We start from the raw sequence: 27955 nt of genomic DNA on the forward strand, positions 1-27955 counted from the left end.
CCTGATGATGAACGAGCCGCTGCGTCCTTGGAGCTGCACAGCGGCCGCAGCAAAGTTGAAGGGCCAAGTAACTCGCCTTAGGTTGCACAAGTGACAGCAGCAGAACAGTGGATAATAGCAGGAACTCGGCAGGAAGGAGGCTGAAGGAAGCTGATCAGTTACCATTTCAGTGTGATCTCAGTGGGTGACAGTGAGGAGCAACACTGCAACAGCTCTGTAAGAGATGCTGGTTTCAGAAGTGTATTTTTAAGTCTTCAACTGTTCCGACAATTGGGTTCTATAATTCTGTGGGACAGATGCAGGAACATGCTGAACAGCTGTGTAAAAATTTCTGTCCAGCAACTCCAAGGCTCCTATTTTACCCTCTAGAATGCATCAGGCAGCAGCTAAGCTAGAACCTAAGGAATAACTAACCTCCATTGTTTGGGGGATACAGCTGCCAGCCCTGGAAGGAGACAAAACTGCTGAGGCTTCTCCTCCTTGTAAAGTGTGTTGGGCAGTTTTGCAGCTTGAGATTACAACAAACAAAACCAGCTTTTTCCTGATATTTGTGCAAACTAAGCTTTTCTAGTCACAGATGAACTCTATCCTGCTTGTTCAAGTTGAAAGCACTAAGAACCAAGGCATACAAGAAAACAACAACAAACAGCATGTGCTGACTAGAAAGCAGAATTTTTTTTACTTCATGATACAAAACATGTTTTCTTATCACTGAAATGGATGCCATTAAGGGAAAGCTAGTGGATAAGCTTAAAAATACACACATACAAAAATGCATATTCTCACCTGCTGCACTAGACAGCTTAAAACAACAGTCAGCCAAGAGCCACACTCAGAAGGTGTTTTGGCATGACATGCAGTAGTTTTTCCTAAGACTCAGAGATCAAGACATCAGTCCTATTTCTTGTTCTTGTTGTGCAAGCTGTGCACCCGTGCACGTTCTGGTGATGCAGACACAATCCAGTCAAAAAGCCTCAGTCCTCCTTTTTCCAAATTATGAAATACTTAAATTCAGGACAGAAGTGCATAATTATGCAAGGAGGAAGCAACTAGAGTTAGTCTGACTAAGAGGGCACTGCCTCCGAAGTAGCACTGAATCACAGTGAGGCCCACTCCAGCCAGCCAAGCAGAGACCCCATGCATGGTCACTGTTGAAGCGTCAGCCATGGTAAGGCACTGAAAAAGGCAAGCTGCAGTCTGAGGGCAACAGAGTCCACATTCAAAGGCAAGTATGTTACCATCTTTGAATGAGAGGTGGGAATCTTCTCCAGGAAATACCAAGCCTCCTGCTTAAGGCATAGATTGAGAAGAAGCCTTAGAACTTTGTCTCCTTATGACTTGCCTTTGTGGTGGAGAATAAGCTGCACCCAAAAGCTCTGCCAACCTGGCCCTGTCACAGCAGGCGGTGGTACAGTGGGCGAGGTAGCGTGGCATTTCCCCGGCAGTCCACGTATTGGTAGTCTTCAAAAGCCAGCTGCTCTGAATGACAAAGGTATGTGCAGGTCAGGGTACCCCTGCAAGGCAAAAGCAGATGAGAACTGTACTTGTGATTGTCCCAGATGAGTCTTTTCATAACACAAAGGTCACACGGTGAGCTCCCCCTCCATTCTGTTCTGTTGCCAGTACATAGCCCCAGAACACAACAGTCAGGATACCCTCAGCTCAATTTCAAATGTTGGACATGTAAAGGCTTTCTTTAATGCAGTCTGGAAGAAGCTTTCCAAGATCACTACCATCACAACAGATGCACTGGCCATTCTAGAAGCCAAATACCTCAGCATAACACTCCTGGACCATCTCAGCATTTACCACTTCCCAAAGTGCTAGAGCAAGTCACAGTGGGTGGCTGTTTATGGAGGTAACTAGACAAAAGCATCTATCTTTCAATCACTCTTTCTGTGCTACCTAAATAGCTGTTTGCATCAAGTAGCTGCTCCTAACACCATGGAGTCCATCAGTGTGTGGTACCAGCAGGAGGAGATGCAGTGCAGAAAAGTGTAAATATAACTGGAATAATCTTCAGCTTCTGGCTAACAGAGAGCTTGTAGGAAGAGACAGCAAAGGTCCTGTCAGCCCATAGCATCAGCCAAGGACAATGTTACCTTAACAATCGTGCTGTCCAAAAGGCACCATTGTTACCATGCCTTGAGTAGCATGTGGCTTCTCTGCACAGTTCACCTGTTTAAAATTCACATCACAGCTTCACATCCAAGAACACTTGGAGGCCATCATCCACAAAGAGTCCAGTTTGAATGAGTCTGCACTCAACACCACAAGGCAGGCAGGCATAATCAAACCAGTCAGTACTTATAGCTCTGAACAAAGAATTGCTCCCTGACAGCTACAATTAGTATTCCAGAAGTATGTTTATTTCCCAGGCCAGCTTGCTTTAAGCAACAGTGACAGCTGGAACTGTCAGTCTGCCTGAATCCAGGCAACTTCTCAGGGCAGCAATGGCATTAGAGAATTATCTTCTCCTCACACCTCAGCACATCTATCTGGGTAACAGCCCATTCACACTGCAGGCAGTTCTGGTCATGAAGAACAGTGATTGTGACCTTTGTGAAGGCACCTGAGAAACAAAGTAGTTGACATGGATGTTATAGCTCTGAACCTGGCATCACTTACTGTATGTGCAGCAGAACATTGTGAACTTTGACTTTTGTCCAGGTGCAAATGTTACTACAAGAGAAAAGAGACAGTTAATATCATCAGAGCTGCCTTCACCATGTGTCTCCTGCCTTCAAGTATTCCATTGCTTCTGTTTCTCCACAAAGGTATGTCTTTGCAATATTCTGACATCAGCTATGCAGGCAAAGTTCTTCAAGCACAGCAGTATCTACATCAGTAAAACATGTTTTGGCTGGTGTAACTCTCTAACTGTGGATCTAGTAAGCAAGGGCCCTGTAAATATGCCATGTATGACCCTGTCTGCACAGGAGTTTGTGAATTTCACATAGTTTGCTGCTCATTTTCAAAGTACAAGACAGCTTTAGCTGCTTGCAAATGGGATCATTGACAACCTAGACATCAAATTGATATCGTCCCTTACTTATCAGAATATATAGAAAATGACATTGCTGAGCCAACACTAAGCAAAGAACACCAGTAAAGAGCAAAGGAGTTTAAAATGGATATGCCAGACTTCTGTTCATATCAGTACCACGCATTAAACTGAAAAGGACACAGACAGTCACTTTTGCTCTACAGACAGGACCAACACAAGAAATCTAGTAATGAAAAGCCTGTAAGCACTAATATTGCTAAAGCAAGGAAAGTAATCTTTAAGAATTACTCACTAGGTGTTGTCGTCCACTATCCTACTGGCCACTGTATAATAGATCTGCAAATGTGAACAGAAGAGAGAGCAGGAAGTACACAAGAACTACAGTTACATTTGCATACAATTAAAAAAGCTGAAGTAGGGAGAACTGGACTCTCATTAGTTGTCTGAACCTGAATGTCAAGATCTAACCTAACAATTGTTTTTAACAGTAGGTAAGAAAACAGAATTGGAAATTAGATCTAAAAAGGCCTTAGAAAGGTAATCTAGGCCACAGACGTGACCTTTACACCAAGAATGGATCAGCTGTGGCCAAACTGTTCCCACAAGGATTTTGTCTAACATATTTTTAAGCTTGCCATCATTTTAAGGCAAGCACACAACTCATCAACTCATCCCCCTACCTGAAGAACAGAGAGATGCTCCTTGTCCAGGAACATGGCAGCTTCAAACTCAGCAACATGTAAATTCTTACAACACCCCTTCCCACAGGGGGATGGGGGAAGCTGCATGCAGAAGAGCTTTTATTTGGCAGGCACATGACAAAGGAGTGGATCTAGTGTAAAATAAGCACCTCCCTGTCCAGGACATCCAGAGTGGTTTAGGAGAAAATGCAAGAAGCAGCAGAGCTCACCTGGCCACTCTGCAAAGGGCTCACATTCAGTAGGGTTTTCATGGTGGTCTTCCCCACTACTAGGGACTGGTGCAAAACCTCTATGTCCAGCTGCACAACAGTGACCAGGTAGAAGTTGTTACTAGTTACATTCAGCACATTCTAGGGAGACAAATAAACAATCAAAAAAAAAAACCCCTGAAACACAGATCACCTTACAGCAGGGTCATAAGTTACTGTTACAAAGCTACTTTAAATACATCCCTGCTAGACCTTACAGCAACACAGGACTGCATCATCCCTTTCAAACCCTCGGATGCGTATCCAGCCTGGCTACAAAGGCGTGTAGTCTGCAACATCTCCCATGACAGTCAAAGGGGGACAACAAAGCAGCTCAGGGATGTGAAAGAAAAAGGATTTCCAAAATTAATCACAGTGCTTCTTCTACACAGCCCCTTTAGCAACTTTGTGTGACTTAGTTGCTCAGAGCCAGGCTGGCCACACTTCTGATGCTGTAACACACTCTGGACATTGATTCCAATCAGCCGGAGTGTGGAATAAGATGATAGGAACAGCAAGACTAACTACAGACAGTGATCAATTAGTTAGCCTACACAAGGAGTAGTACAGCAGCCCTTTAGCTCTGCTCTTCGACTGTGGGCTGAGCACTTACTGTCATGTTGAGGTTTATGCTGGTGGTGGTGACATCAAAGCCAATGGAGGAGGCATTCAGCCCTGCAGGCAGCACAGTAATGGAGCGAGGAAACAGGAAGAAAATACTGAGAGATGTTGTCAGCAGGCAGATTGTCACAGCAAGACATACATAGAGTTTCCTGCAAAACAGCACCAGGGACACAATCATTCTCTTGGTTTGTGAGCTGCAAGCACCTGTAGTTCTGCTCCAGCTCAAAGGGAGGAGAACATAAAAGCTTGGGTGCCAGAAAACCGGGATGGATTTGTGCAGAACTATTTGCCAGCTACCAAATCACAGCAGAAGCCGAGTAGAGTCTCACACACTGACATGGTGCATTATAGTACAAACTCCTGGAGATCCCCAGCAACTGCATACAGGCTGTTCAGCATCTGCTATTGCTGAAGAGATACGGTGAACACCAAACCTACTGCAAGTCAGAGCACAAAGAGCCAAACACCCAAAGGACTGAGGCTTTCCTTCATATGCAGAAGAAACATTCAAAAGATGAGAAAAAGGGAAAACTTGAGAAGACTTACGTTCGCCTAGGCTTCAGCCTCTGGTCACCATAAGGAATCAGAGCCACTAGCTGCTTCTCTTGCTCTGAAAGGGGTGGGAGCAGATAAGAGACCACACTAAGCACACAAATAAAAGCAATCTGCATTGGAGGACATTGCATGGCAGCCTAGTGTGCATCCACACTCACTTCACAAGTAATGCTGTCCAGTTAGAAGGCAAGTATGATGCAATTAAGATTTCAGTTTGAGCATTCCCATCTCTATGCAAAAACAACTCCTCAGGGGTTCTAGGGTGGGCTTAGAGTAATCACCCACACACAGCACTACCTGCCTACCCACCCCACCCTCCTGAAACAGAAGCAGCCCACAGAAGTCACAAGTGAGCTGGAGGAACCAACACAGAACATTGCTAGACTGGATGCAATATAGACCAACTGGTTTAACAAAGGTCTTTAGACAAATAGACATGTACCAGTCCCAGAAGGCTCAAAAGAATCACCTACCCCTAGGGATCCTTCCTGTTCCTTGACATGTTGGACAGTTGACACAGCTTCGATATGCAATCCCCACACAGGACGTAGCAGAGTCATTGATACTGGCATAATTGCTGATCTCATCTTCAGCATCCGGTTGCCTAGGTAAGATCAGTTTGCCTTCACCTTCCTTTTTGCCAGGTGTTTTCCAGAACAGTGAAAGTTTTCCACCCATGACTGAAAGAAGAATTCTCACTTGGCGTCAAACACAAAAAGGCATTAAGAAAATTGTCTCTGAACCAACCTCCAAGAGCAGCACCGTTAGCATTTGTAGTAGATCACAAGTAACCTAACATGTTGCAAGCTCCTTAAAGAACAGCTCTGAGGTTGCTTTTTAAACATTCTTCTAGACATCCTCGTTGCAGAAAAAGCATCTGACAATACCACCCTAGAGAACAGCATACCAGATTCTTCCTTATCTCATAGTATGTGCCAAAAGAGGGGAATGCTGACTCAAATCTCCTGAAGGTTTTGAGATAATATAGTCCAGAAGAACTCTCAAGTTCTTGACTGATTGTTATTTACTTGCATCCAACAGGGAACTCACCAAAACACCAAGGCCTCAGCATTCCCAATGAAGCACAGCATTACTAACAGCAGCCTGACTAAAATGAAATAGTGTACAAACAGAATCTAAAACCAGATAAAATAACTGAATCTAAAGACAGTTAATCTGTATTTAAAACTTATAAAAATAGACTAATTTTCCAGGCTTCTAACAATCAAAAACATTTACATCAGCTCCCGGTAATGCTCCCAAAAACATTAACAATACCAAGCTGTCAAAAAGCAACTGTAATTTTCATTACAGAGTCATCAGTTGAATGCAGTTTCCTACCTGTGCCAGGCTTTCCTCTAGGCAGTCTTGTTGCAGTGACTCAGATACAGGTAGGATGTTTAGCTTTGGTAAACTGCAGCTTCTACATTTGCCCAGATGACATGGAGGCTTTGCATGAGTAACACCTCAGGGCTCTATTATAAAACATACTAGGGATCATAGAAACATTAAGGTTAGAAAAGACCTTCAAGCCATCTGCCCTACAACCCCTAACCACTAAACCATGTCCTGAAACACTACATCTACCCCTTTTTTGAACACCTCCAGGGATGGTGCCTCCACCACTTCTCTGGACAGCCTGTTCCAAGGCCTCACCACTCTTTCAGTGAAAAAACTTTTCCTAATATCCAATCTGAACCTCCCCTGGTGCAACTTAACCCCATCTCCTTTTGTCCCATCACTAGTCACTAGGGAGAAGAGGCCAACACCTGCCTCACTGCAACTTCCTTTCAGGGAGTTGTAGAGAGCAATGAGATCTCCCCTCATTGCTCCAGGCTGAACAGCCCTAGCTCCTCTTAAGACCTGTTCTCCAGACCTCTCATCAGCCTAGTTACCCTTCTCTGCACCCTCTCCAGCACCTCGATGTCCTTCTTATCCTGCAGTGCCCAAGTCTGCACACAGGGCTCGAGGTGCAGCCTCACCAAGGCGGAGCAGAGGGGCAGGATCAACTCCCTGGTGCTGCCGGTCATGCTATTCCTGATGCAGGCCAGGATGCTGTTGGCCTTCCTGGCCACCTGGGCACACTGCTGGCTCATGTTCAGATGTCTGTCAATCAGCACCCTCAGGTCCCTCTCTGCTGGGCAGCACTCCAGCCACTCCTCCCCAAGACTGCAGTGCTAGCAGGGGGTGTGGCTGAAGTGCGGGACCCAACATTTGGCCTTGTTGAACCTCATACAAGTGGTGTGGGTCCATTGATCAAGCCTGTCCAGATCCCTCTGCAGAGCCTCCCTACCCTCAAACAGATGAACACCGAGGGTGCACTCTATCCCCTCATCCAAACCATCAATAAAGATGTTAAAGAGAAGCAGTCTCAGCACTGAGCCCTGGGGAATACCACTTGTGACAGGCCACCAACTGGATTTAACTCCATTGAACACAACCCTTTGGACCCAGCCATCTAGCCAGTTTTTTATCCATCAAAGCATATGTGCATCCGAGCCACGAGCAGCCAGCTTCTTTAGGAAAATGCTGTGGGAAACCTTGTTAAATGCCTGGCTAACACGATGAAAATCACTGTCTGGCAGTGGAAACCCTCCGTGACAGAAAAGCCCACAGACCTGGGCCATGATGGCAGAACACAGGTAGATTCCAAGGGCAGCTACTGCCTTCCCTGCTGACAAAGAACCAGGATCTCATTTAAATAGCAGAGGTAAACATTGCTGCAGCACTGCCCATCCACTCCGGGAGGGTCACCGAGACCTTGCAGCAGCCCAGAACCCCCCCGGCAATGAAATTTCACAAGACACTGCTCAGAGGATTGAAGTAATTCAGTGCTCCCCACCCTCTTGCAGCATGGGGAGAGGAAGGACAAAGAGGTCCGAGAGATCAGGGCCTTTCTAACACAGGAAGTGCCTTGTTACAATGTACAGAAAGTCACCATCTCTGCAGTCTCTCGAGGGTCCCAGACAGTGAAAGTGCGCAGCTTTGCCTACACACTCGGTTAATGTTTCCTAGCTTTTCAGGAACAAGCGGTGATGAGGAGCACCAGCCTTTTCACAGAACTGAGACAAGAAACCTCGACAGCTGGGAAAGTCATGAGTGCGTATCGGAGAGACCAAGCAAAAGGTGAAGTGGGTGGAATTAACCCCTTCAGGTACAGGCCTCAGGCACTGGTCAGGTTCACCACAACCCGTGCCCCCCCCGGTCCCAAGCCCCAGCGACGCTGCGGAGCCCCAAGCCCTGCCAGGGGAACAGACCAGAGGCAGCCACTAACGGAGCTTCGACAAGGACCGGCGCCCCGCGGACCTCGCCAGCTCCCGCGGGTCCCGCCGCTCTCAGAACCTCTTCTGCTCCCGGCTCCGCGTCCCCCACAGCCCTGCACCCCCGCGGGCCTCCCCTGCTTACCGGGCGCCCGCCGCGGGCAAGAGTCGGGCCCGGCAAAGCGGAACCGAAAGCGCCGCGCGGCGGCCCCGCCCCGGCCCAGCGGGGAGCGCGGCCCGGGAGGGGCGGTACCGGCCCAGCGCTGCTGCCGCACCTGCCGCGCCACGCCCCTGTAAAGAGCCCGAGGGACAGCCGGAGGGATAAAGAACTTTATTTTAGGGACGGAGGGGAGGGTGGTCCTCTTCCCCCGCCTCATCACTGCTGGCTGTAAAGTGCTCACCCTAAGAAAGATACAGAGGTCATATCTGCACTATAGAATATATTATAAATTATACCATGCAATCATTAACAAAATATACAAAGCCAACAGAAATGTAACTCAAGCCTGAGCATACATCATCTAAATTCTAGTAAAAAGTAGCCTAAAGAAAAGAGAATTTCACACTTCACATTTCAATCTGCAATGAAGTGTGCTTTCTCAAACATTTTAGTGTTTTGTTAATTTATAGAACACATTAACACTTTAAGTATGAACATACACACAGAAAGAGCATGTGTCTTGCCTGGCATCACACTACACTTGCAAAATTTCAACAGCAACTGCACTTCATCCACACCCTTTCCTCCTTCCCATTCTAGAGTAGGCATAAGCCTTAAGGTAGTGAAAACAATATGCATAAATACAGGTGGGAAAAAACCCAGCAGTTTCAAGTTACAGAAAGATCTTCATCTGGTCCACAGCAGACAGTTGTACTGGTGTACAGGGAGATGGAGAACACTGCAAAATAGTTCTACTGTATTTCAAAATAAACATTTAAGAGTATATCTTCCACAATCTATAAAAATAAGTTTAAAACAAAAATGGTACAATACCTTTTTTCTTCAATTATATTTTACTGGTATCTTATCTCTAAGAGTATTAAGTCTTTTTAAAAAGATTACTACTACTGATCTCCTGGTCAGTCACAATAGTGATACTGCTTCAGCTACATTGTGACAAATCAAGAACACCTTAGTTTGAAGCAGCGGTAATAAATATTTCAGGATCAAAAGTCTCTTACTGCAGCAAGGAAAAAAAAGTTTGCTTAAAAGAAGAACTATAGCCAACACTGCTGCTTCAGAGGACTGGACTCAGAAACATTACCTATGGATACACCACTGCACAGCAGTGTATGTTGCTCGTTTCTCATGATTCTTCAGAATCATGTCTCAGCACATTTAGAAGGGAATTCTTAGATTCAAAAATTAAGTGTGGGCATCTGAAGCAAAATCTTGAGAAAATTAATCCTAAAGATGTGTCTATGGAAATACACGAGCAGCTAGAACCATCACCAGAGACTGTATACTTAAAACTGCTTAAGTTAATGCATTTTTCAAACTATAACGTAAGTCACAGAATCCCTGCCTTAAGCACTCTTCCCATTCCTAAACATTACCAGAATTTGTACTCCAGCTCAGGTGTAGGATTCTACACATTCTTCAATTCTTTTATGTAGTTTTAACAGAGTAAGAGGTTTTCACTACACAGAAAAAAAAAAGTGTGGTCACATTCTTAATGTTTTTACAAAGAGCCTGTAAAAATTCTTAGAAAGGTCTTTCCTATCCTTACACTCCGTTTTTAACACAATATTTTATGTCGGCCGTATTTTCCTGTTAGAGATGTGTTTTGTACTATCATCACTAGAGACAGTTCAGTTGCTACTGGCTCAATCTCCTGCTTCATTCTGCTAAAAGAAACTACAACTTTCCTGGTATCAATCAGCTTAACAGTGGTTACACTTTCAAAAGTTATTTGACTGTTCAAGATCATGTCCATGTATGAGCAACCTTCTTAAGACTTATCTGCATGGTGTAAGTCTGTTACATTACTATCATGCACTGGACAAATCAATTACTAAATCGTACCAGAAGAAACAACTTGCTAGTTTTGGACATCTCTGATAAATTAGGAAAAAGTACATTTTGCAGCAGCATTTTATATTGGTTCCTATTCCAAAGCCTGTTAAAAGTCAACAAAACACATTTCCAGCTGCCTAAAAAACCAAATAAATCTTAGACACAATAAAAGGGGAAGTTCTCATTTGGGTGGAAGTTTAAAGTAATTCTACAGGATTCCCTGATAAAAGGATTCAGTATGAAATCAGAGACTTACAGACTACTCATTTAACTATGAGGTCCAAGTAATAGGTGAAATTCTAGTCTCTAATTTGTAAGATGATGTGACAAGCACTATTTGACATTGCCATGAGAAAAACAGTCTTAAGCCTCAAAGAAAAGCCAGTTTTAGTCACTCCTCCAACCAAAAAGCAGCTGAGTAGACTGCTACTGTTGCCTGTTCAATGAGCATTTACTCAGTTAATGATTTCTCCCTCCACCAGGAAAGTTCAGCATCTGCCGCTGTACCAGTCACTGTTACTGATCTGAAGCAATTCAGTTACTACTTGAGCCATATTATTGTTGTGTTTCTTCAGCAGTCGCAGGTTTAACTGCCTGTCACAGAATCCCATCTCACACAGACTTGAGAGAAGAGAGGCAGTGTGCTCTTCTGTAGCTGCAGGCTGCTGAAAACAAAAGACAGTAAGACAAGCTAGAAAAAGACAACTTTTTTTTGCCATCTGAAGCAGCACTCCCACATTATACTGGAATATAATTAAGGCACAGAGGCTCTTTTGTCCACCAATTAAGCTGTTTATTTTAATTTCCACTGTTCACTTACAAAGGTGAATTACTACTCTTATGTGACACTGTAAGTGACATGCTTCTACCCCCATGGTATGGATGTCCCCATTTGATGGCAAAGCGGCACACTTCAAATGGATGCTATTAAGCTTAACATTTTACTGCTGCATAAAGTGCTATACAGAATATTGATATATTTATAAAACATAGACCCATAATTTTAAGGTTGACATTCTGTGAAACTAGCTAGATGATCTTTTGAGGTCCCTTCCAACCCCTATGATTCTAACAGAGCATACAGGAAAGACATTTACCTGTTCTATAATGAGTGGTCCAGCAAATAATGCTTTGTAGGCAGAAGCAGCAACTGACAAAGCTCCTTTAACTAGCTCTCCTGCAATGCTGCTTCCTTGAGGGTATCTGCAGAGAAGTCAGCTATTAATTCAAAGGTCAGTAAAAGCCAAGTGTTTGTTTCACACGGAATGCAAGTCTCTCCTTGCTGAAGTGCCAACTGAAATTCAAGTTTTTTGCAGAGAACCTACAATCCAAAGGAATCACTGCTGTTCGGGAACTGAGCTATCCAGGAAGCTCATTCTTTCTTTCTTGATACCTTCTATGCAGCTGTGGTTTTATGCTAAAGCACATTAGTTTGCTTTCCATAATATGGCTGCTCATAAAGAATTAAGTATTCTCACCCTGAAGAGTGCATCTATGCATGAAAGGTGTGTACTGCGACACATCCATTCAGGCCAGACTAACCTCCATTTATTTTCCATCACCTCTTAAGTAATTTAATATTCTGCTATCTTCCATCACCTCTTAAGTAATTTAATATTCTGCTCAATGTATTTTCTTATTCCTGAAGGCTTAGTATCTTAGGATGCTTAACTGTGCAGCTAAAAATCCCTATTTTAAGAATCCTGAGGTTTTCCAGAAAAAACACAGAATTTTTAAGGATTTAGCTTTTCCCAGTTTTGTCAATTCTGCATTCTTCATATTCATGTCTAAGCAGAAATAGAGACCTTATAAAAAAGTAGCATTACATCACTCAGCGTACGTTTGCTTTAAGAAGGGAGGCCTTTCTACCACAACACTGACTACATGAAATCTGTAAGCCAGCGCTTTTTCCTAGGTGCCTAGTTTAGCAGTTCTTAGTTTAAAACAGTATTTGTGAAGTCACAGCTTCAGCTTCATTACCTTGGGTATTCTGAGCACTTCTGTTTACTTGTTAGAAACCCAGAAGATCCTGGTCTATCACTGTCTTCACCACTGGGTTCTGGAACAGGAAAAAAAACAACCTATTACATCAACACATCCTGTTAATGAGAAGCTGAAGAGATGCAACATGTACATAAATGGAAAGGAGTGGGATTCAGTCCAAAATTAATACTTTCAAGCACAGTTATTCAGATACAGAGGATTCTCATTGCAGTCAGAACAATTTCAGAATTAATTTGGCTGATCAGTCAGTGGGCGTTTTAACATGATATGAACTGCTGTCTGACCTCACAGTGACTGTAACAACAGCTTAAATACACAGCTCATTAATTCCAGAGAAAGGTTATTTTCCAGATGTCTACAAATACCTCTGAGTACCTCATACCATTTCTAATGAATAGATGGTCTTAGAACAAAGAAAATTGCTCCTTTATTAAAATCTCCTATGTAGTAGAATTTCAACAACCACCATTACATGATAGAATTCTGCTTTCCTCAAGAATAACAAGACATCAAATCCAATACTAGGCAAAGAAATAAGTAATAACTATGGATACACTCTTCATTAAGTACTGTCTATACCTTCTCTCATTTGATTATGAGGAGTGGAAGAGCTATTCTCTGAAGCTGTTCTGTTGGGTTCTTGGACGATAGGATTCTGAAGAGATGCAAGATCCCTGAAAACATAAAGCAAACCAATTCCTTTTACTACTTTCATTCTGAATGTACATATGTAGGTAAGTCAAAGTCAACACATAGAAGACAAAGCTTCACACGCCACCTCCTTTCTCTCTTGCATTCACCTAATCAGCAAGTACAGGCTTTCTGGAAAGTGAGAAGGATTTAGGACTGTTCACTCCAGTATGTGACAAAACTTGTTGGTACGATTTCTGTTTGGACGCTGAACTGAAGCACAACACCCTGCACCCTCTACAGCAACACTAACATAACCATTTTGTTCTCGTCCAAAAGCATACCTTTGTGTCTGCGGCAAGGTGTCCACAATCTCTGGTGTTAGTGGTACCACAGACAACGTTTGTGAAGTTGTGAAAATATCACTGACATTGTGGATCTGTGGCTGACTTCCCCCTTCTGGATTCTCTGTTCCTGTTTCAGGTTCTCCTGTCTTTTCCAAACTGGGCTGAGAAAGAGCTGAACTATACATAGACTCCCCTAAAGGACGGCTGGTGTCAAAGCACTCAGGGAGAATAATTATATAATCCTCTGATGAAGCAGAAGAACCTTGACTTTGAACATCATCTTTATCATCATCTTCCCCTTCATCAGAATTGCTGGTATCACTACAGAGGTTTGTTCTCTCAGACAGTGGAAGGTGCCCTAACAAGAAAAAGTTAAGTATAAACAAATTGTTCATTTTGCACAAATAACAGCACGAACATACCTGAATACCCCACTGGAACCTTTGTCTCAATTTCACTTTTTTTTAAGCAGCTGTTAATCCAACTGCTTGTTCAGAGAACTGGTATGAGTTCTGATGCCATGGTTCTCTTCATCCAATGAGGATGAATTTTCTAGAACAGCGTCAGATCTTTTCACGCCTGATTTTTTTTTTTTTGTAGCCCTTATTACAGATCCATCTTAAATTCAAACCTATTTTACTTACCAAAGTTATTTTCTGTCATTGCCTCTGACTGATGAATCTTTGCTTCATTTTTGGAAGTGCAATTAGTTTTAATTCTATGAGATCCTTCATTTATCATATTGCAACTGAAGGTGTCTTGCAATGTTTGCAAAGAGTCTAGTAAAACAATTGTAAAAAAACAAAGTGGTATTACTGCCTGCAGCGCAGGGCAATTTGTAGCCAACGTCTGACTGCAAAAAAGTAAAGCCACAGGAGTCAGCTAAAGACAATACTTACTCTTGAGGATTTTCTTTTTTTGTGGGGGCTTATGGTCAGGTGCAGCATCCAGGGTTAGGGAGCGAATTACAGTTTCACAGACAAACTGAGTCCCGCTCATATCTTCTTCCCCTTCCTCCTGGTTCAATGGATGTTCAGCTTTAACTTTCATTGTGCAAGTATCTGCAGGAAAGCAGGCTTCTGTCATTCCTTTGAAAGGGAAACAGATTATAGACCTACATTTCCTTGTGGTGGTGTCAAAATAAAAAACTGCTCAGGCTAGCCAAGGCTAATATTGACTCCATGGGTTAATTCTTTAAAAATTGAAAGATGTTCGAGTTCAGTTCAAATTGAATGTGAAAGTGATTGAGAACTATAGGGGCCACACCTGTAGTGTTTGTGTGTAATCCTTTCTATAAGAAGCAAATTGTTAATTCTCACAGCAATTTTATTAGTCAGACAAATCAAAAATACCATTAACATTTCTGAATTCTACAAATATTATGCTCCAACTTGTAAAATCAGAAAGTAGCATCAAGCTCCAGGTTTATGAGCCAAGCAACTGTTTTCACACAGAAGAGAATGGCAGGAATTAAGAGATCTTTTCAGATATCAAGGCTGCTGACCACACAGAACTGACAATATCCTCCTCCCCTCACCCCCAAGCTCCCCATAACTACTGCTTACCAGGCACTGGTTTAAATCCACTCCCCTCATTCTCCTCCTCTATCTGACCTAAGCCAGGTTTCTCCAGCAACGGGCTATCATGTGGCAAAGGGGACATGCACGGAGTCATGTCTGAAAAATAAAAGTGGCAGAGATAATTGGCACTAAAGGAGTAGGAATCTCCCTCCAGGAGGCAGCCTATTAAGAAGTTATCCTTTTTTAAGGGATCTCCTTCCAAGATAAATTAGTGAAATAAACAACTAGCACTGGCTGAGCAAAGAAAATGGCAGATGCCTTCAATGTCTGGAATGTTATCATCTTGGGAAGCGAAGCTCCAAAGAACCCAAGACTGAAAAATACCAAAGTTACAAAGCAGTATCAAGTATCTAAGGCTTCAGCAAGTATTGAAACGAAAAGACATGAAAGCTGGCAAGACACTCTAGCCTGTAGAGTAAGTGTTTTACACTAGTAAGTTCATCTTTTCGTTGGGTAAAGTTAACTCAGAATACTAGAGACAGAAAACAGAACATAAAAACCTTACCAACAGGAGTGTTGTGTGGCACTCGCTCCAATTCCTGCACAATATTAATGTCCAACAGTTCAAAGGACAGCAAGTCCTGGAGAGAAACACCACACAGCTTTCATCAGCAAACCCTGAAATGGAATCCTATGCTGTACTTTCCAGCATCAGCTCCCATTAACTTACAAATTAGTCTACTTCATTTTGTTAGTTACTCAACATGATCTCAGATACAGGTCAGTTTTCCCACAATGTATATCCAAGTCATACAACACAGTATACAGAAAGACACAACCCTTTGCTTTCTTAAGATTCTTAGTCTGTCCTGCATGTATCTTCCATTCAGTGACAGTCTCCAACACTCACCAATTCACGAAAATAGTTCTGCTGTGTAAAATGCAAAATACTTTCATTGATAGTACAGTAGCTATTTTAGAGCTCAGAAGCTTTCTATATTTATGGATGTCTATGTACCTAAATATCAAACCCAAGGTGGTCCATTTTATTTCTTGATGCACATTAGCACTTTACCTGTGCAGTGAGCAGATCAACAGATGGTATGTAAAATTCTCTCTCACTTGGCAGATTTTTGATCTTTAAAGGAATAGCTGGCAGAGGTATTTCAGTCTGCTCCATGATTTCACCCATCAGCTGAGCACCTGCTTCTGTTTTTAAGGAAGCATCCTACACAACCAAAAAAAATAACGTTCCAGAAGCCCCTCACACAAGCAGCAAATGATTACATAAAATGTAAAGTCTGAATGTTGTTATAAGAACACAAGTGACTTGAAATCAAGAGATTTAATTCAACTTATTTTAGAGCCAAAAGGACAAGATATAACAAAGAGAAATCCTGCAGTATTTCAGTTGAATTAAAGAACTAGACAAACAGCTGTAACAGTCCAGTAACTAATCCCAGGACTGTCAAAAAGAATGACCATTTTAGAACAAGTGCCATGAAAGTTGTGTTTCTTTTCTATTAAAAACAAAAATTAAAAGAAAACAACTAAAAGAATGCCTTGGAAATCAATATAGTCAGGGACACTATGGCACTGCACCGAACAACACTCTTTCCTTCTTCTATTAGGCAGAACTGCCCCAAATACCCTATCAGTTACTTGCCTGTTTGGTGCTGGAAGCTTTATCCTTCTGACAGAAGTCAGAATCCTTCCAACTGCTTTCTAGATAGTCAGGAGCTGGGGAGGGATCCACAACAATACTGCACCAGATTCTGGGCCCAAACTGTTCCCCTTTGTGTGACAGTCTCCAGTGAGAGGTATAAGTTCCTTCTACATTAGGAGCTACAAACTCAACTGAAACAGTTCCTACTTGTCCTGATGGAAGGGATGGCACCAACACATCTTTTTTTTCAGCAGATGCCAAGGTCAGATTTCCCCACATGAGTTTCAGCTGAAATATACAACAGAAAAAGCAGAAGTTAACTTCACAAGCTTCTCTGCAAACTATTGGCAGTAAGGAGCACTTGAAGTTCCCCTGCTGAAAGGCCCTGTGGATAACAGGCAAGGAGAACAGAGGCTACTAGAAGACATTCTCAGATTAGTCACTATCATCAAAAAGTGAAAATACACCCCCACCTTTCAACTTGAAGACAGTCACTCACAGAAGAAAGGCTTTTTAAAGTCAGAAAAGGAACACACATGTTGCAAACAGGGTTGAACTGTAACACTGTAAGAGCACTGGAAGACAGAGTGATGTCAATCTTGATTGCTCTCCTCCTACAGTATGTGGTTGCACAGAGTACCTACACAGCTTATTGCCCCAGAATTCCCAGCTTGTAAACAGGTCAAAGGAAATCCTAAACAGGTTCTGATGGAGAATCCAGATTCCTAAGGCATACAATTATCTTCCAGAACTATTTTGGAATGTAAAGGTAATAGCAAAGGAAAGGTACCTTTGTGTCTGAGCTCCATTCCACATTGCCAGTATTTTTCATTCGCCAGTGTTTGATAAACTTTGTTCCTGGTTGCAAGTGAGTCCCATCTGGCAAATTCTCATCCACAAACACTGCACTTAGTGTTGGGACAACTGCTTGGAAGGGTTGACTAGGACTCCTGGGGCTAGGGGAAGGAAGCAAAATAAAAATCCACCAAAATACCACCAAAACTGAGGAAGTCAGCTGCTATTTCACTGGCTAAAAACGGAGGAGGTCATTTAGTTTATTTTCTTCTTTGATCTCCAGAAGTGTTTCAAAATTTTAGCTACTGTTTTCCCACCACTGCACAAACATTTGCTTTCCTTTGCTTAAGGAAAAAACAAACACATCAAACCAAGATTTGCTTATTTGGAAGAATATTTATCATAATTGCAGAGTTCAGGTTTAACAGAGAAAAGGTCACTGTTCTTCACTTGATTTGATTTAGTCTGACAGCACTTCAGGCTACGCTATTTAGTTAAGAGAATGAAGTCATCTTTCTGATACTGAATCAAAAAGACAGCGCTGTATTCTAAGCACTAGTGTCCTTTATTTGGCCTTAAAAGCAACATTTTTCAGCAAGATATCACAGTTTTTTCCTGAAAGGGGGTAAAAAATTGATTTAATACAAAGCTTTACTGTTCATTTGGGCTCATTGAGAGGGGACTGGTGAAGTAGCTCATATGCATGCCAACTTTAAAAGATCTTTAAAAATAATAATAAAAAATTCTGACCTAAATTAGCATTGGTTTTGTTCCTGTAACAGGCCTGCTCAGCCAAAAAGAAAGCAAAGATTAAAAAGCTCCCCACAAACAGAAGTAACTAATTAATGTTGACTTTTAAATGCCCTAAATGGAAGGGATGAATTAAAGAAACTAAAATTATACAGGTTTTACACATGTACATTCATAAAATCAAAGGCAACAGAAAAAACAAAGTGCCTGCCTGCCAAGGCTGCAGTCTAGTGAGCCTCAGCCTAAGATCAGATAAAAGAGGAAAATAAAAAGCACTGAACACAGCTTCATGCTGAGACACTTAATATAGCAGAAGAGAGACATTTTAAAAACAGGCAGTTAACCTTACCCTGTATGTGCATGCATGTGTATAAATCCTAGGCATTCCATTCCTCCTAAACCTATATAAAGCTGTAAATTTCAGGTAAGAACCATCAGTTGCTTTTCTTCTTCTGCTCTCCTTCCAAGTAAAGCCAATAAAAACACTCTACCTTACTAATTTCACTTAAACAAAATTTTCACGGCGTCCAATGATAAATTATAGTTTAAATGAGCAATCTCATAACCTGCCTCCTGTTACTTTAACTTGGTCTCATCATGACAGACAGCACAACTAAGAAATGCTCAGCTAACATCTCTTACGTGAAGGTGTTAGGTTGGAGAGTCTCAGATTTCTGAGTAGGTGAGCCACTAGTTTCCAATACATGGACAGAGTTCCACAGATGAATTTTCCTGTGCAATTTTAGCTGCTTTTTGAGCTCTCGGACCTCTGCCTTTCGCTGTTTCTTCTCTGCTCGTAATCTTTGCTTTTCTGCCTTCAGAAATCTTTTGTCCATCTGTTTCTGGAGCCTGCAGAGAGAATAAGCCACCTTTTTAAATACATTAAATTGATCAGAATTTAGCTTTAGCTAAGTCTTAGACTCAAAGGGAACATTTCAGGCAATGTCTCATGTTTGTAGACCAGATACCAAATGATTTTAAAATAGTATCTTCATCACTGCTTGTGGAGATACTCTGAATGGCCTCAGAGAAAGAGCAAACTTAAAGGCACATTAGAAGATGCTCAAAGAAGAAGCAAGCTCTCAGTTTGCTACCTACCTATGACACAAAATTCTGCCTTATCTACTTTTCCAGTTTGTTATTAAAAACAATGTAAGATTCGTGAATTAGGCCATTAATAAGTATAGAGCTATTTTTTAGCTAGTGGCAATAAAGTCTGAGTACTATTTCAATTTCTTTTTATCTCTAAAATAAAAGTTGAACATCAGCCCCAATGCAGATGCGTCCACTCTGCTATCAGGATAATCTTGTCAGGTCCTGACAGGTGCCACCATTTACCTAACTTGCTCCAGAGTAGCAGGCAGGCGAGGTGAGCATTCTGCAAGGCTGTAACTGTCAGCAGGGCACAGCACAGGCCTTCGCAGCTTCAACAAGACGTGGTTGGGATCGTGCGCATATGTTCCTGCTTCACACTGTTCACAGATATTGTAGGCTGGACAAAGGCTGCCAAGCAGAAAAGGCAGATTACTAAGAGGCAGACAAACAATTAGTGCACTAGAAAAGACACTGAAAGATAATTAATCATTACATTTCTGCAGAGAAACAACTCTCCACCATACTGCCATTGTAAGCAGTGCCTGAGAGAAACAAAAGCTGGTTCTTTCGCTTATACATCAATATTTGGAGCCATCTGGAATATCTAGATCCGTATCTCTCTTCCTGGCAAAACTGCAACACCATTCTCACTTCTTTGAACATACATTGAAAAAACCCAATGCTTCCTTCAGCAGAACTGACGAACAAATGCTGATATAAATGACAAAACATTATACTGAAATCCAATGCCACAAAAAGAACCACACTTGTGAAAATACAGAGCCCAAGTCAACTGAAGTATTCAGGGATGCAAAGCAGGTTGCTCCTGGAGGAACAGGAATGGTGAAAAACAGACTGTCATCTCCCACCTCCAAGACAAACATCCCCCCCAAAAAAAAATCCCTGTTGGCATTCCATTCACTGCTGCTTCCTAGTCCTAAAATACTTAAGAGCAATTGCCTCATTCAAATAAAAAAATCTCACTTTTCACACCTCAGTTAAGACACTCGCCAATAACTGTTTAGTATTATTAAACTGACAACAGCGAGATCATTAAAAAAAAGCATGACCTGCCTTAGTCTCATTGACTGTCAGAACTAAGTAAAGGACAATTACAGACTGGTGGCTAAATTTCTATTTTATTTAACCAAATGCAACATTTTTCCTTTACAATTACTGCACATTACATGCAGAAAAGGTAAAGGGTGAAAACACAGCAAGTGTTACAAAGGACGTCTTCTCAAAATAGAATTAATCTTGCTTTTATGAAGACAAGGTCTAGCAACCACAGCAAGGAATGTAAGTTGTTTGTGAGACACATACTAGAGGTTTTCAAGTGTACAGCATGGTGCAGGTTAGAAATCCCGAAGTCTATGACACCAAGATAGTTACAGACTCAGGCACGTGCCCTACATGTCAGGTTTCCCACACTTCCACCTCTCATCGTGTTCTACCTGCACTGGTAGCGAACTCCAACAATTCGGGCCTGGCAGTTGCAGCAGCAGATCAGCCAGTCACACAGATTGCTGTTCCCCAGCTGGATCTCTGAAGTTGCAGAAGCTGCTGTGACAGAGCTTTCAGAAACATCTGGAGGCTGATGGTGATGAACAAGCTTCTCATACAGCTTCTGTTCCAGTTTCTCAACAGTTTCCTTAACTACTTGTTCCCTGAACTGGAAAAAAATTAAAGTAGTCATGGATGAGACCCACAAAGGCAGCTTTAAAAGCTGGATTACATCATTCCAAGTCTCCCAACCCATAAATCATAAAGCAGTTCAGAATCCACTTCCCATCTCTCCAGTACACTCCAGATGAAATTAAACAGGTACCACATTTCTAGAACAGGATTTGTATTTTAGAAAATACCAGCCCGTAGGTTTTAACAACACAAATTTAAATTATACATTTATGTTTACAATATTAAAATTCTTCCATAACCTTGCATGAAGTGAAGGAAACTAATCTCTGAGACAATTAACACATCTCTCAACAAACCCCTCTGAAGCCTCTGTCATTAAGTTCTCATTATGTCCACCACGGATATTTTATATACAACCATTAAGCTCCCCTATCTTTAGTTTGTAATAAAGAGGTGGCAAAAGAAGGGAGATGCTAGGAAAAAAAAAAGCTTAAATAGATACACTATAGTACCACTGTACCTTTTATTTTCAAGAACTCACTAATTCATTCTTAGCATTCATGTCTAACTACTTCTCATTGATGTTTACCAGCCGTTCAAAACAAGTTAACACCCACATCTTATTAATCTATAGGTTACACTCATTGGCATCCTGAAAGTATTTTTTTCAAACTCAACAATTAAGAAAAGCAAGGTCATTGAATGCTATGCTTCAAGTCTCAGGAAACCCTAAGTATAATCCTTCTGAAAACGATCAAAGGAGTTTTTAACAGCAGCACCGCATTTCTTGCTTTCTCTCATGACAAGTATCCTGAAGGCCCTGTGACTATCTGGAGTGCAACAAGGATTCTAGCATGGGAGCTACTTAAAAATACACTGAAATCAATCAAGTGTCCAAACCAAACAATCCACTTTTGACAAGAAGTAGCATGCATCAAACTTTATTTTAAAGCTAACACCTACGCTGTACATCCCCAGTCAGAAATCTCTTCTCCATTTATCTCCTCAAAAGAAAAGTGATTAGATACCTAAATGCTCTTTAAGATCCTCAACACAAGTCCTGAAGGCAAGTGTGATTAGATGTATAGACAGGCATCACACTTACCTTTTCCATGTATTCCTTTAAGACTACTAACATTCAGAAGAAAACACACTTACTGTTTCCAAGTAGCTAGTAAACCATTCTGGAGGATTTTCATTTGTTCTTCCTGTTCTAGCGTGATTTAAATTTTGCTGGGGAAAATCAAACAAAAACACATGCCACAAAAATCAGTCACAAACCTTTCTGTACGCTAAGCTGCAAAAAAACCTCAGCAAGTTAATCACTTTCAAATAGCTTTCCTCTTGAGTGCCTTTACAAAATAAAAATAAATTTCAAGTTCTTCAGAGAACAGTGGAAAAGCAACACAAGGAAATCACAAATAATTTTCCTGAAAGATTTCTGACTTACTAGCATTTAAGTGTAATTACACAAAGCCAAAGGAACCAATTCAACCAGAAGTTACTAGATGGCAATCAGGGCTTCACAAGACCAATTGCTTTATTTTCAAAATACTTAAGAACGGTCAGCAAGAAAGAATCTGTATTCCTAAACCCAGCATCAAAATACCCTCTTGAAGATATTTCAACATTTTTGCAAGCTTCAATGGGTGCAGGTAGCTGAAAATGAAGACCAACTTCTGAACTCAGGAGTTTTTATGTATGGGTAAGCATGACCATCAGCCTATAAAGTAAGTAACACTTATGAATTCTTTGTTTTCATCAATATACAATCCAGTTCTGCACCCTACCTGAACTGTCAGCTCCTTTTCATTTTTTAAGCCTTCCTCTAACCCTTGAGCTAGAGTGGAATAGTGCAAAAGAGGTTTCTTCTCATCTTTAAGAAGTGCCAACTTTTCCATCAGGTTCTTTTCATGTAGTTGCAAAGAACAAGAGTAGGAAGTTTCTTTCGGAGAAGACTTTTCTTCATACACATTCATCTGAAGTTGATTTCCTTGCTTAACAGCAATCTAAATAAACAGTACATACATACACCATATTTACTCCACTTACAACCAACATATAAAATCCTGCAAAAATACAGCACCACCCTGGAGAGACTGGGGAAAGACTAACACACACAAAAAGAAAAACTGACTGAAACATCAGCTGATAGTCTATTCTGCCGTCCTTAAAGGTTACCCATATGCTTATTTAAAAGTTTATTATAAGCAAAAGGCTAATTATGCAGATGTTCTGCAGAAACTTTTAGATCTAAAATAAAGCTGTTCTTATGTGCCAGTAAACAATGGAGATTTTGTGCAGGAACCTGTGGTAAATTTTAGTTTATTATTATTTTCAAATTATTATCATATTTGAAATTCAGACCATGAGCAAAAAGTTCTGAAAGCATTAGTATTACTTAACTGAAATCTAAAGGACTGCAATTCTTATGTTGTCTAAGTACAACAAACCACTTCTGAAGTATCTAAATGTTGATATCAATTAGAGTTTTAATGCCAAAGAGTACAACATTGGAGTCTACATGACAAGATTTGTAAAGGGATCCCATCAAAACCCAGTATCTCCAAATATGGGATTACTGTTTAAGTGTTTGAGAAAACCAGTCATTCAACTCATGAACTGGCTGCTCAGGGTCCTGAATCACAACTGACTATTCAACTAGTTTATACAAATCAAGATTAGCCTGGATGGAAAGAAGTTGTAGCAAAACGTATGAGCTATTCTCCAAAGCTAGAAAATTGAGCTATTACAATTTCCATGGGCTATTACAATTTTAATGCTGTTGTTTTCTCAGCCACACCAATTTTAATTGGAGAAGGATTAATATATTGAAAAAGTCAAAGAGAACATTTACCTTCAGAGCTTCTTCATATTCCTCTATAGAAAAAGAAAAAGAAATGTGAATTTTCCCTGTCTGAAGCAATAGATGCAAGTTTAGCACACAGTACTTAGGGACCTCTTACATGAAGGAGTGTCTGTCTCCTGTACCTTCTGTAAATTATTTGAGAACAGTGTTACTGAAGGAAGTTGTATGCACAGCAACAAGTGAATATGTTCTCACAACCTAGAGTCTCAACATTCCATTAATGAGTAATTTTCAATTTATTCCTATGGATCAAAACCTCCTTCTTTTTGGAAGGATCTTATGCCCCATCACACACAAAAATTCAAAAATCAAGCACTCTCAACTGCCTCTTCAAAAACATGAACAATAGTTGGGGTCTCTACTGATTTCACTTCAGTAAAGTAGCAACTCACCTTTGCTATTCACAGACACCTGCAAAGAGAAATAACAATGAGTAACAACCACTGATATTTTTTTGTGATTCTCTTAAAATTAACATGCTTTCAGAATAAATGTACTTTTCTTCAGTTTCTAAAATATCACTCCTTTAGATATTTGTTATTGTTGCCATATTTAATAATTAACCAATGTTGTGGTGTTCTGGAGCAGACCCTGTTCTATATTAGCTTTGCACAATAAGCAAGGTCTCTGGCACGGACTGCCACCTGGAACAAGTGTGGTCTCACCTACTGCTAGTAAGCTGGTGCAAGTACCGCTAGGCTTGATATCAAACTACAGAGACATTAGATTTCAGTTCCTTTTAATGACCAACATGAAACACTTAACTGTTCCTCCGACTTAGATACAAGCCCATCCCACCTTCTACATGTGCTCATTTTACAAGCTTTACATACACAAGTTTCTAATACAAGAAACTATTTAATCACTGCTGCAGCACATGATTCTGAACAACATTTACTATATCTTTAACAAATGCATCTATGTATTTAGATAGGCTGGAAAATAAAGGGAGACCCTCTGAAATGTTTCTGGAAGCATTCCCCTTAGAAAAAAAAAACAACAAACCAACCAAACCAAACACCAGCCAAAGATTCCAATCTCTGCAATTTAGTAGAGCTACAAAAGAAGTAGTAGAACACCGTAAATTTTGCAAAAGTCATTTTCTGTTTGCAAGCTACATTCTACTCTAGATACACAGAAACAGTATGAAAAGGTGAGGTTATGCCAAGCAGGAAGTTACTCAGCAAGGAGAACTACATGTAACCAGTTTGTTTCCGAGTCAATAATCTGCTTGGAGATTATAGCATTTGCTTAAAACAAGCAGAGGATTTGAGTACACCAGATCACTGAAGTAAACATGCTGCCGAGAGGGGACCTACATTTTTCAGAGGAAGGACAGCAGATTGAAAAGACAGAGCTTTACCATGGCTGCAAACACAAATAGTTACAACTACCTTACTTCAAGAACATGAAAAATAAAAAAGGTCCCTCAACAGATACATCCCTCCCTCAGAGGACACAGAACTACAGGCTGCTTCTACAAGATGAGAAAAAGACAAGACAGTAGCTTCTAGAAAAATATTTTAAAATGAGTATGCTACATTAAGAGTAAAACCACAAAACTAAATGTTATTTTCTCAACAAAGGGGCAAAAACATCACCCCTGATTCACATAATAGTGACACTCCTGAAGGACTACAAATTATCAAGGGGCAGAAAGATTCATATCAGTCATATTTTGGTGGATCTGTTCGGAGGATGGAGGGTTATTTACCTCATCATTATCCTCATCAACGTATTTGATCTGAATGTTGTCCACGTCAAAAGAAACTTTTACCTGTAAGGAAAAAAGAACACAAAACCACCATGAAGCAGGACTATACACCTTTTCAGTTAATCATTAGTATTAACAGGGAAAAATGCTTTAACCCTTCCACCCCTCCCTTCAGTTTCTCAGTTGAAATAAACATTGCTGTACAAAATCCATTCTTCCAGAACTGAACAACTCTCCTCAGTGCCTTGCCTCCAACCTTTACTAATTTTCTACAGTGAAAATAAAAACAACATTTATTTCATGTTTCACCTTCCCTAGTTAATGTTTACCCCAAAATAAATAGTGATAACCTTTCCATTATAAGAGGACTAGCTCAGTGTTAACAAGCTCAGGTACCATAAACACTGCAATATACAAATGTTGAAGCCAACAATTACCAAATGCCAACTTGTACATTAAAAAGCACCAGGAAGACAGCTCAAGTCAGCAAGCAGCCTTTTATTCCACAAACCTATTTGTTTTGAGAAACTAGGATTAATTCAAGCATGAAAAGGAGCAACATACCTAGTTCGACTACTCACTGGCTGATATACTGTTTATCCACTATAGAGATGAGATTTAGGAGAATAAACAGGTTTTTTGTAGTTTGCATTAATAGGGTTGAAGGAATAGCATCAAATGAAGCATAAATGAGGGTGGCTTGTTACTCTGTGTTGAATAACAGTCTTTGAAGCTCATGTGCACATTTGTGTCATTTACCTACACAAGCTGTATTTTTCTTTACAGAAACGCTCTTTGAAAAACTGCTATGTCTAGAGAACCATTCTGCTAGCCTGAACTTAACAGGAAAACACCAGCAGCCTTAGAAGACAGCAGGTGGCTGGCACCTACATAGGACCAGGACAGCACAAGGACATAGCTACATACATTCCATAATGAACATGCTACAGGCAGCTTCTTCCAGTGATATATCCCAAATCAACATCGAGAGTGCAGTGAGAGAAGCAACTCAGGAAGAGTCAAGAAGAAACTGTGGTCTGTATCTATATTGTCTAGTATCACAGATGGTTGCCCTAAAACTCAAGCTAGAACCAAAGATCGGGTTACTCCTTACAAACACCAGAAAATTTAATAATACACTGAAACACAGGAAAGACAGAGTTTAACTGATACTACTAATTCATACAAGGTAGTGCAGAGACACCCAATGGTATCACTTTGGTTAAAGAAACACGGTGGTAATAGAACACCACACCTTGAACAAACACAACCTTACTCTCAGACTGCTCAAGATTAAAGGCAACACCAAGCTCACATACCGATCTGCTTTCAGCTTTGATGCAAGTACCATTTCCACTAGTTCAGACATTCCTGCAGGGTCTATTTGCCACCAAGTATTTTAATCCTGAACTAGTGCCTCTTCTACAAGACTGCAACAGAATGAGTGAAGATGATGCAGTTAAAATTTTGAATCTGAGTAATTCACAATGCGAGAATATCCTACAACAGAATACATTTGCTAAAAAAAAGAACTAAAACAGACAAAGGAAAACACTGACAAGATGTCTTAAGATACAACTTTGAGAGTAGCTAAAAAAGCCAGAGCAGTTGCTACAGAATAAAATAAGTAAATAAAATCACTGCAGTTTCAGCAAGAGAATCCTTAATATGTAATTTTAACCTTAGCCAATACAAGAACTTTCACTAGAAAGCACCGGAAATAAGTATCCAAACAAAAACTCTTCCCTATACCGAGTGCATGATACACAAAAACTTCATAAGCAACTGTCCGTGCATGCACGACGCACTGACAAAACCAGTTACATCCCAACTAGAGCACAGAAGGCACCAGGAAACAAGAAACCAAAAATATAAGTTCGTGACTCAGTACCCCAGACAGCAAAGAGAAATAATCAGAAAAAGGAATGGGAGATAAGAGGCACAGACTACACTTTATAGTGGCGAAGTACCAAGCCCAAGATTCCATAATCGTGTAAAAGAGCGAAGCACAAAGCTAAGGACATCCGCGCTCACAGTAAAACAAGCTACCCATCTCAAACAGGTGCTTTCACGCCACTTTAAGTATGTAACAGCAGTAAAAGCTGAACGCTAAATAAGTTGAGACGATAGCAAACTAAAACACCACTTCTAACAAGCTGCGAAATGGAAGGCACGGCTTAGGAAGCCGAGAGAGAAGATGCTGGGCCCTGGGAGAGGCGGCCACACTCCAGCGCCTCGCCGAGGCGACTGTGCCGCGGCGGGACAGCGCTCACCATGGCCTCCACATCCGCCCACGTCGTGTGTGCAGAGTCCGACAGCAGGAAGCTCTGGGTGTCCCCACGGCAGGTGACGCGGAGCTTCACCTGCGGCTCCATGCCGCGCTCCCGGGGCCAGCGGAGCCGCACCAGGCCGCCCGACGATCCTAACATGGCGGACAGAAGGCGGCCCGCCCCGCGCCCTCCGCGCGATGCCATTGGCGGCCCCTCCTGCCCGTCATCCTCCCCAGGGCCCTGAT

The 27955-nt window shown here is 41.3% G+C and overlaps 2 protein-coding genes across 10 annotated transcripts; both read right to left on the reverse strand.

The window, feature by feature from the left end:
- Positions 1 to 651: 651 nt before the first annotated feature.
- TMEM106A (transmembrane protein 106A) lies at positions 652 to 8578 on the reverse strand. Of its 3 annotated transcripts, none has more exons than XM_051640541.1 (9): positions 8541 to 8578; positions 6477 to 6625; positions 5609 to 5815; positions 5127 to 5190; positions 4570 to 4729; positions 3918 to 4058; positions 3300 to 3343; positions 2629 to 2682; positions 652 to 1514 (listed from the first exon to the last, which is right to left on the reverse strand). In XM_051640541.1, the coding sequence occupies exons 3-9, from the start codon at positions 5811 to 5813 to the stop codon at positions 1394 to 1396; spliced, it is 789 nt and encodes a 262-aa protein (XP_051496501.1). In that variant the 5' UTR covers positions 5814 to 5815; positions 6477 to 6625; positions 8541 to 8578; the 3' UTR covers positions 652 to 1393. The 3 variants fall into 3 exon arrangements, with proteins under 3 accessions (XP_051496501.1, XP_051496502.1, XP_051496500.1); XM_051640542.1 differs by lacking the exon at positions 8541 to 8578 and adding an exon at positions 7031 to 7051; XM_051640540.1 differs by lacking the exon at positions 8541 to 8578 and having other exon boundaries at positions 6477 to 6778.
- A 133-nt stretch (positions 8579 to 8711) lies between these two features.
- NBR1 (NBR1 autophagy cargo receptor) lies at positions 8712 to 27891 on the reverse strand. 7 transcript variants are annotated; one of them, XM_051640130.1, is made up of 21 exons: positions 27714 to 27891; positions 25441 to 25503; positions 24119 to 24137; positions 23715 to 23737; positions 22648 to 22866; positions 22016 to 22090; positions 20674 to 20891; positions 19463 to 19627; positions 18767 to 18973; positions 17370 to 17535; positions 16580 to 16867; positions 15989 to 16141; positions 15479 to 15554; positions 14959 to 15069; positions 14293 to 14454; positions 14038 to 14172; positions 13391 to 13751; positions 12996 to 13090; positions 12393 to 12471; positions 11510 to 11615; positions 8712 to 11077 (listed from the first exon to the last, which is right to left on the reverse strand). In XM_051640130.1, exons 1-21 carry the CDS (start codon positions 27867 to 27869, stop codon positions 10901 to 10903), a joined length of 3054 nt encoding a protein of 1017 aa, XP_051496090.1. In that variant the 5' UTR covers positions 27870 to 27891; the 3' UTR covers positions 8712 to 10900. The 7 variants fall into 7 exon arrangements, with proteins under 7 accessions (XP_051496090.1, XP_051496089.1, XP_051496088.1 ...); XM_051640129.1 differs by having other exon boundaries at positions 8712 to 11074; positions 14293 to 14481; XM_051640128.1 differs by having other exon boundaries at positions 14293 to 14481.
- Positions 27892 to 27955: the final 64 nt, after the last annotated feature.

The sequence above is a fragment of the Apus apus genome, chromosome 25 (genome assembly GCF_020740795.1).
Source record: "Apus apus isolate bApuApu2 chromosome 25, bApuApu2.pri.cur, whole genome shotgun sequence".
NCBI lineage: Eukaryota > Metazoa > Chordata > Aves > Apodiformes > Apodidae > Apus > Apus apus.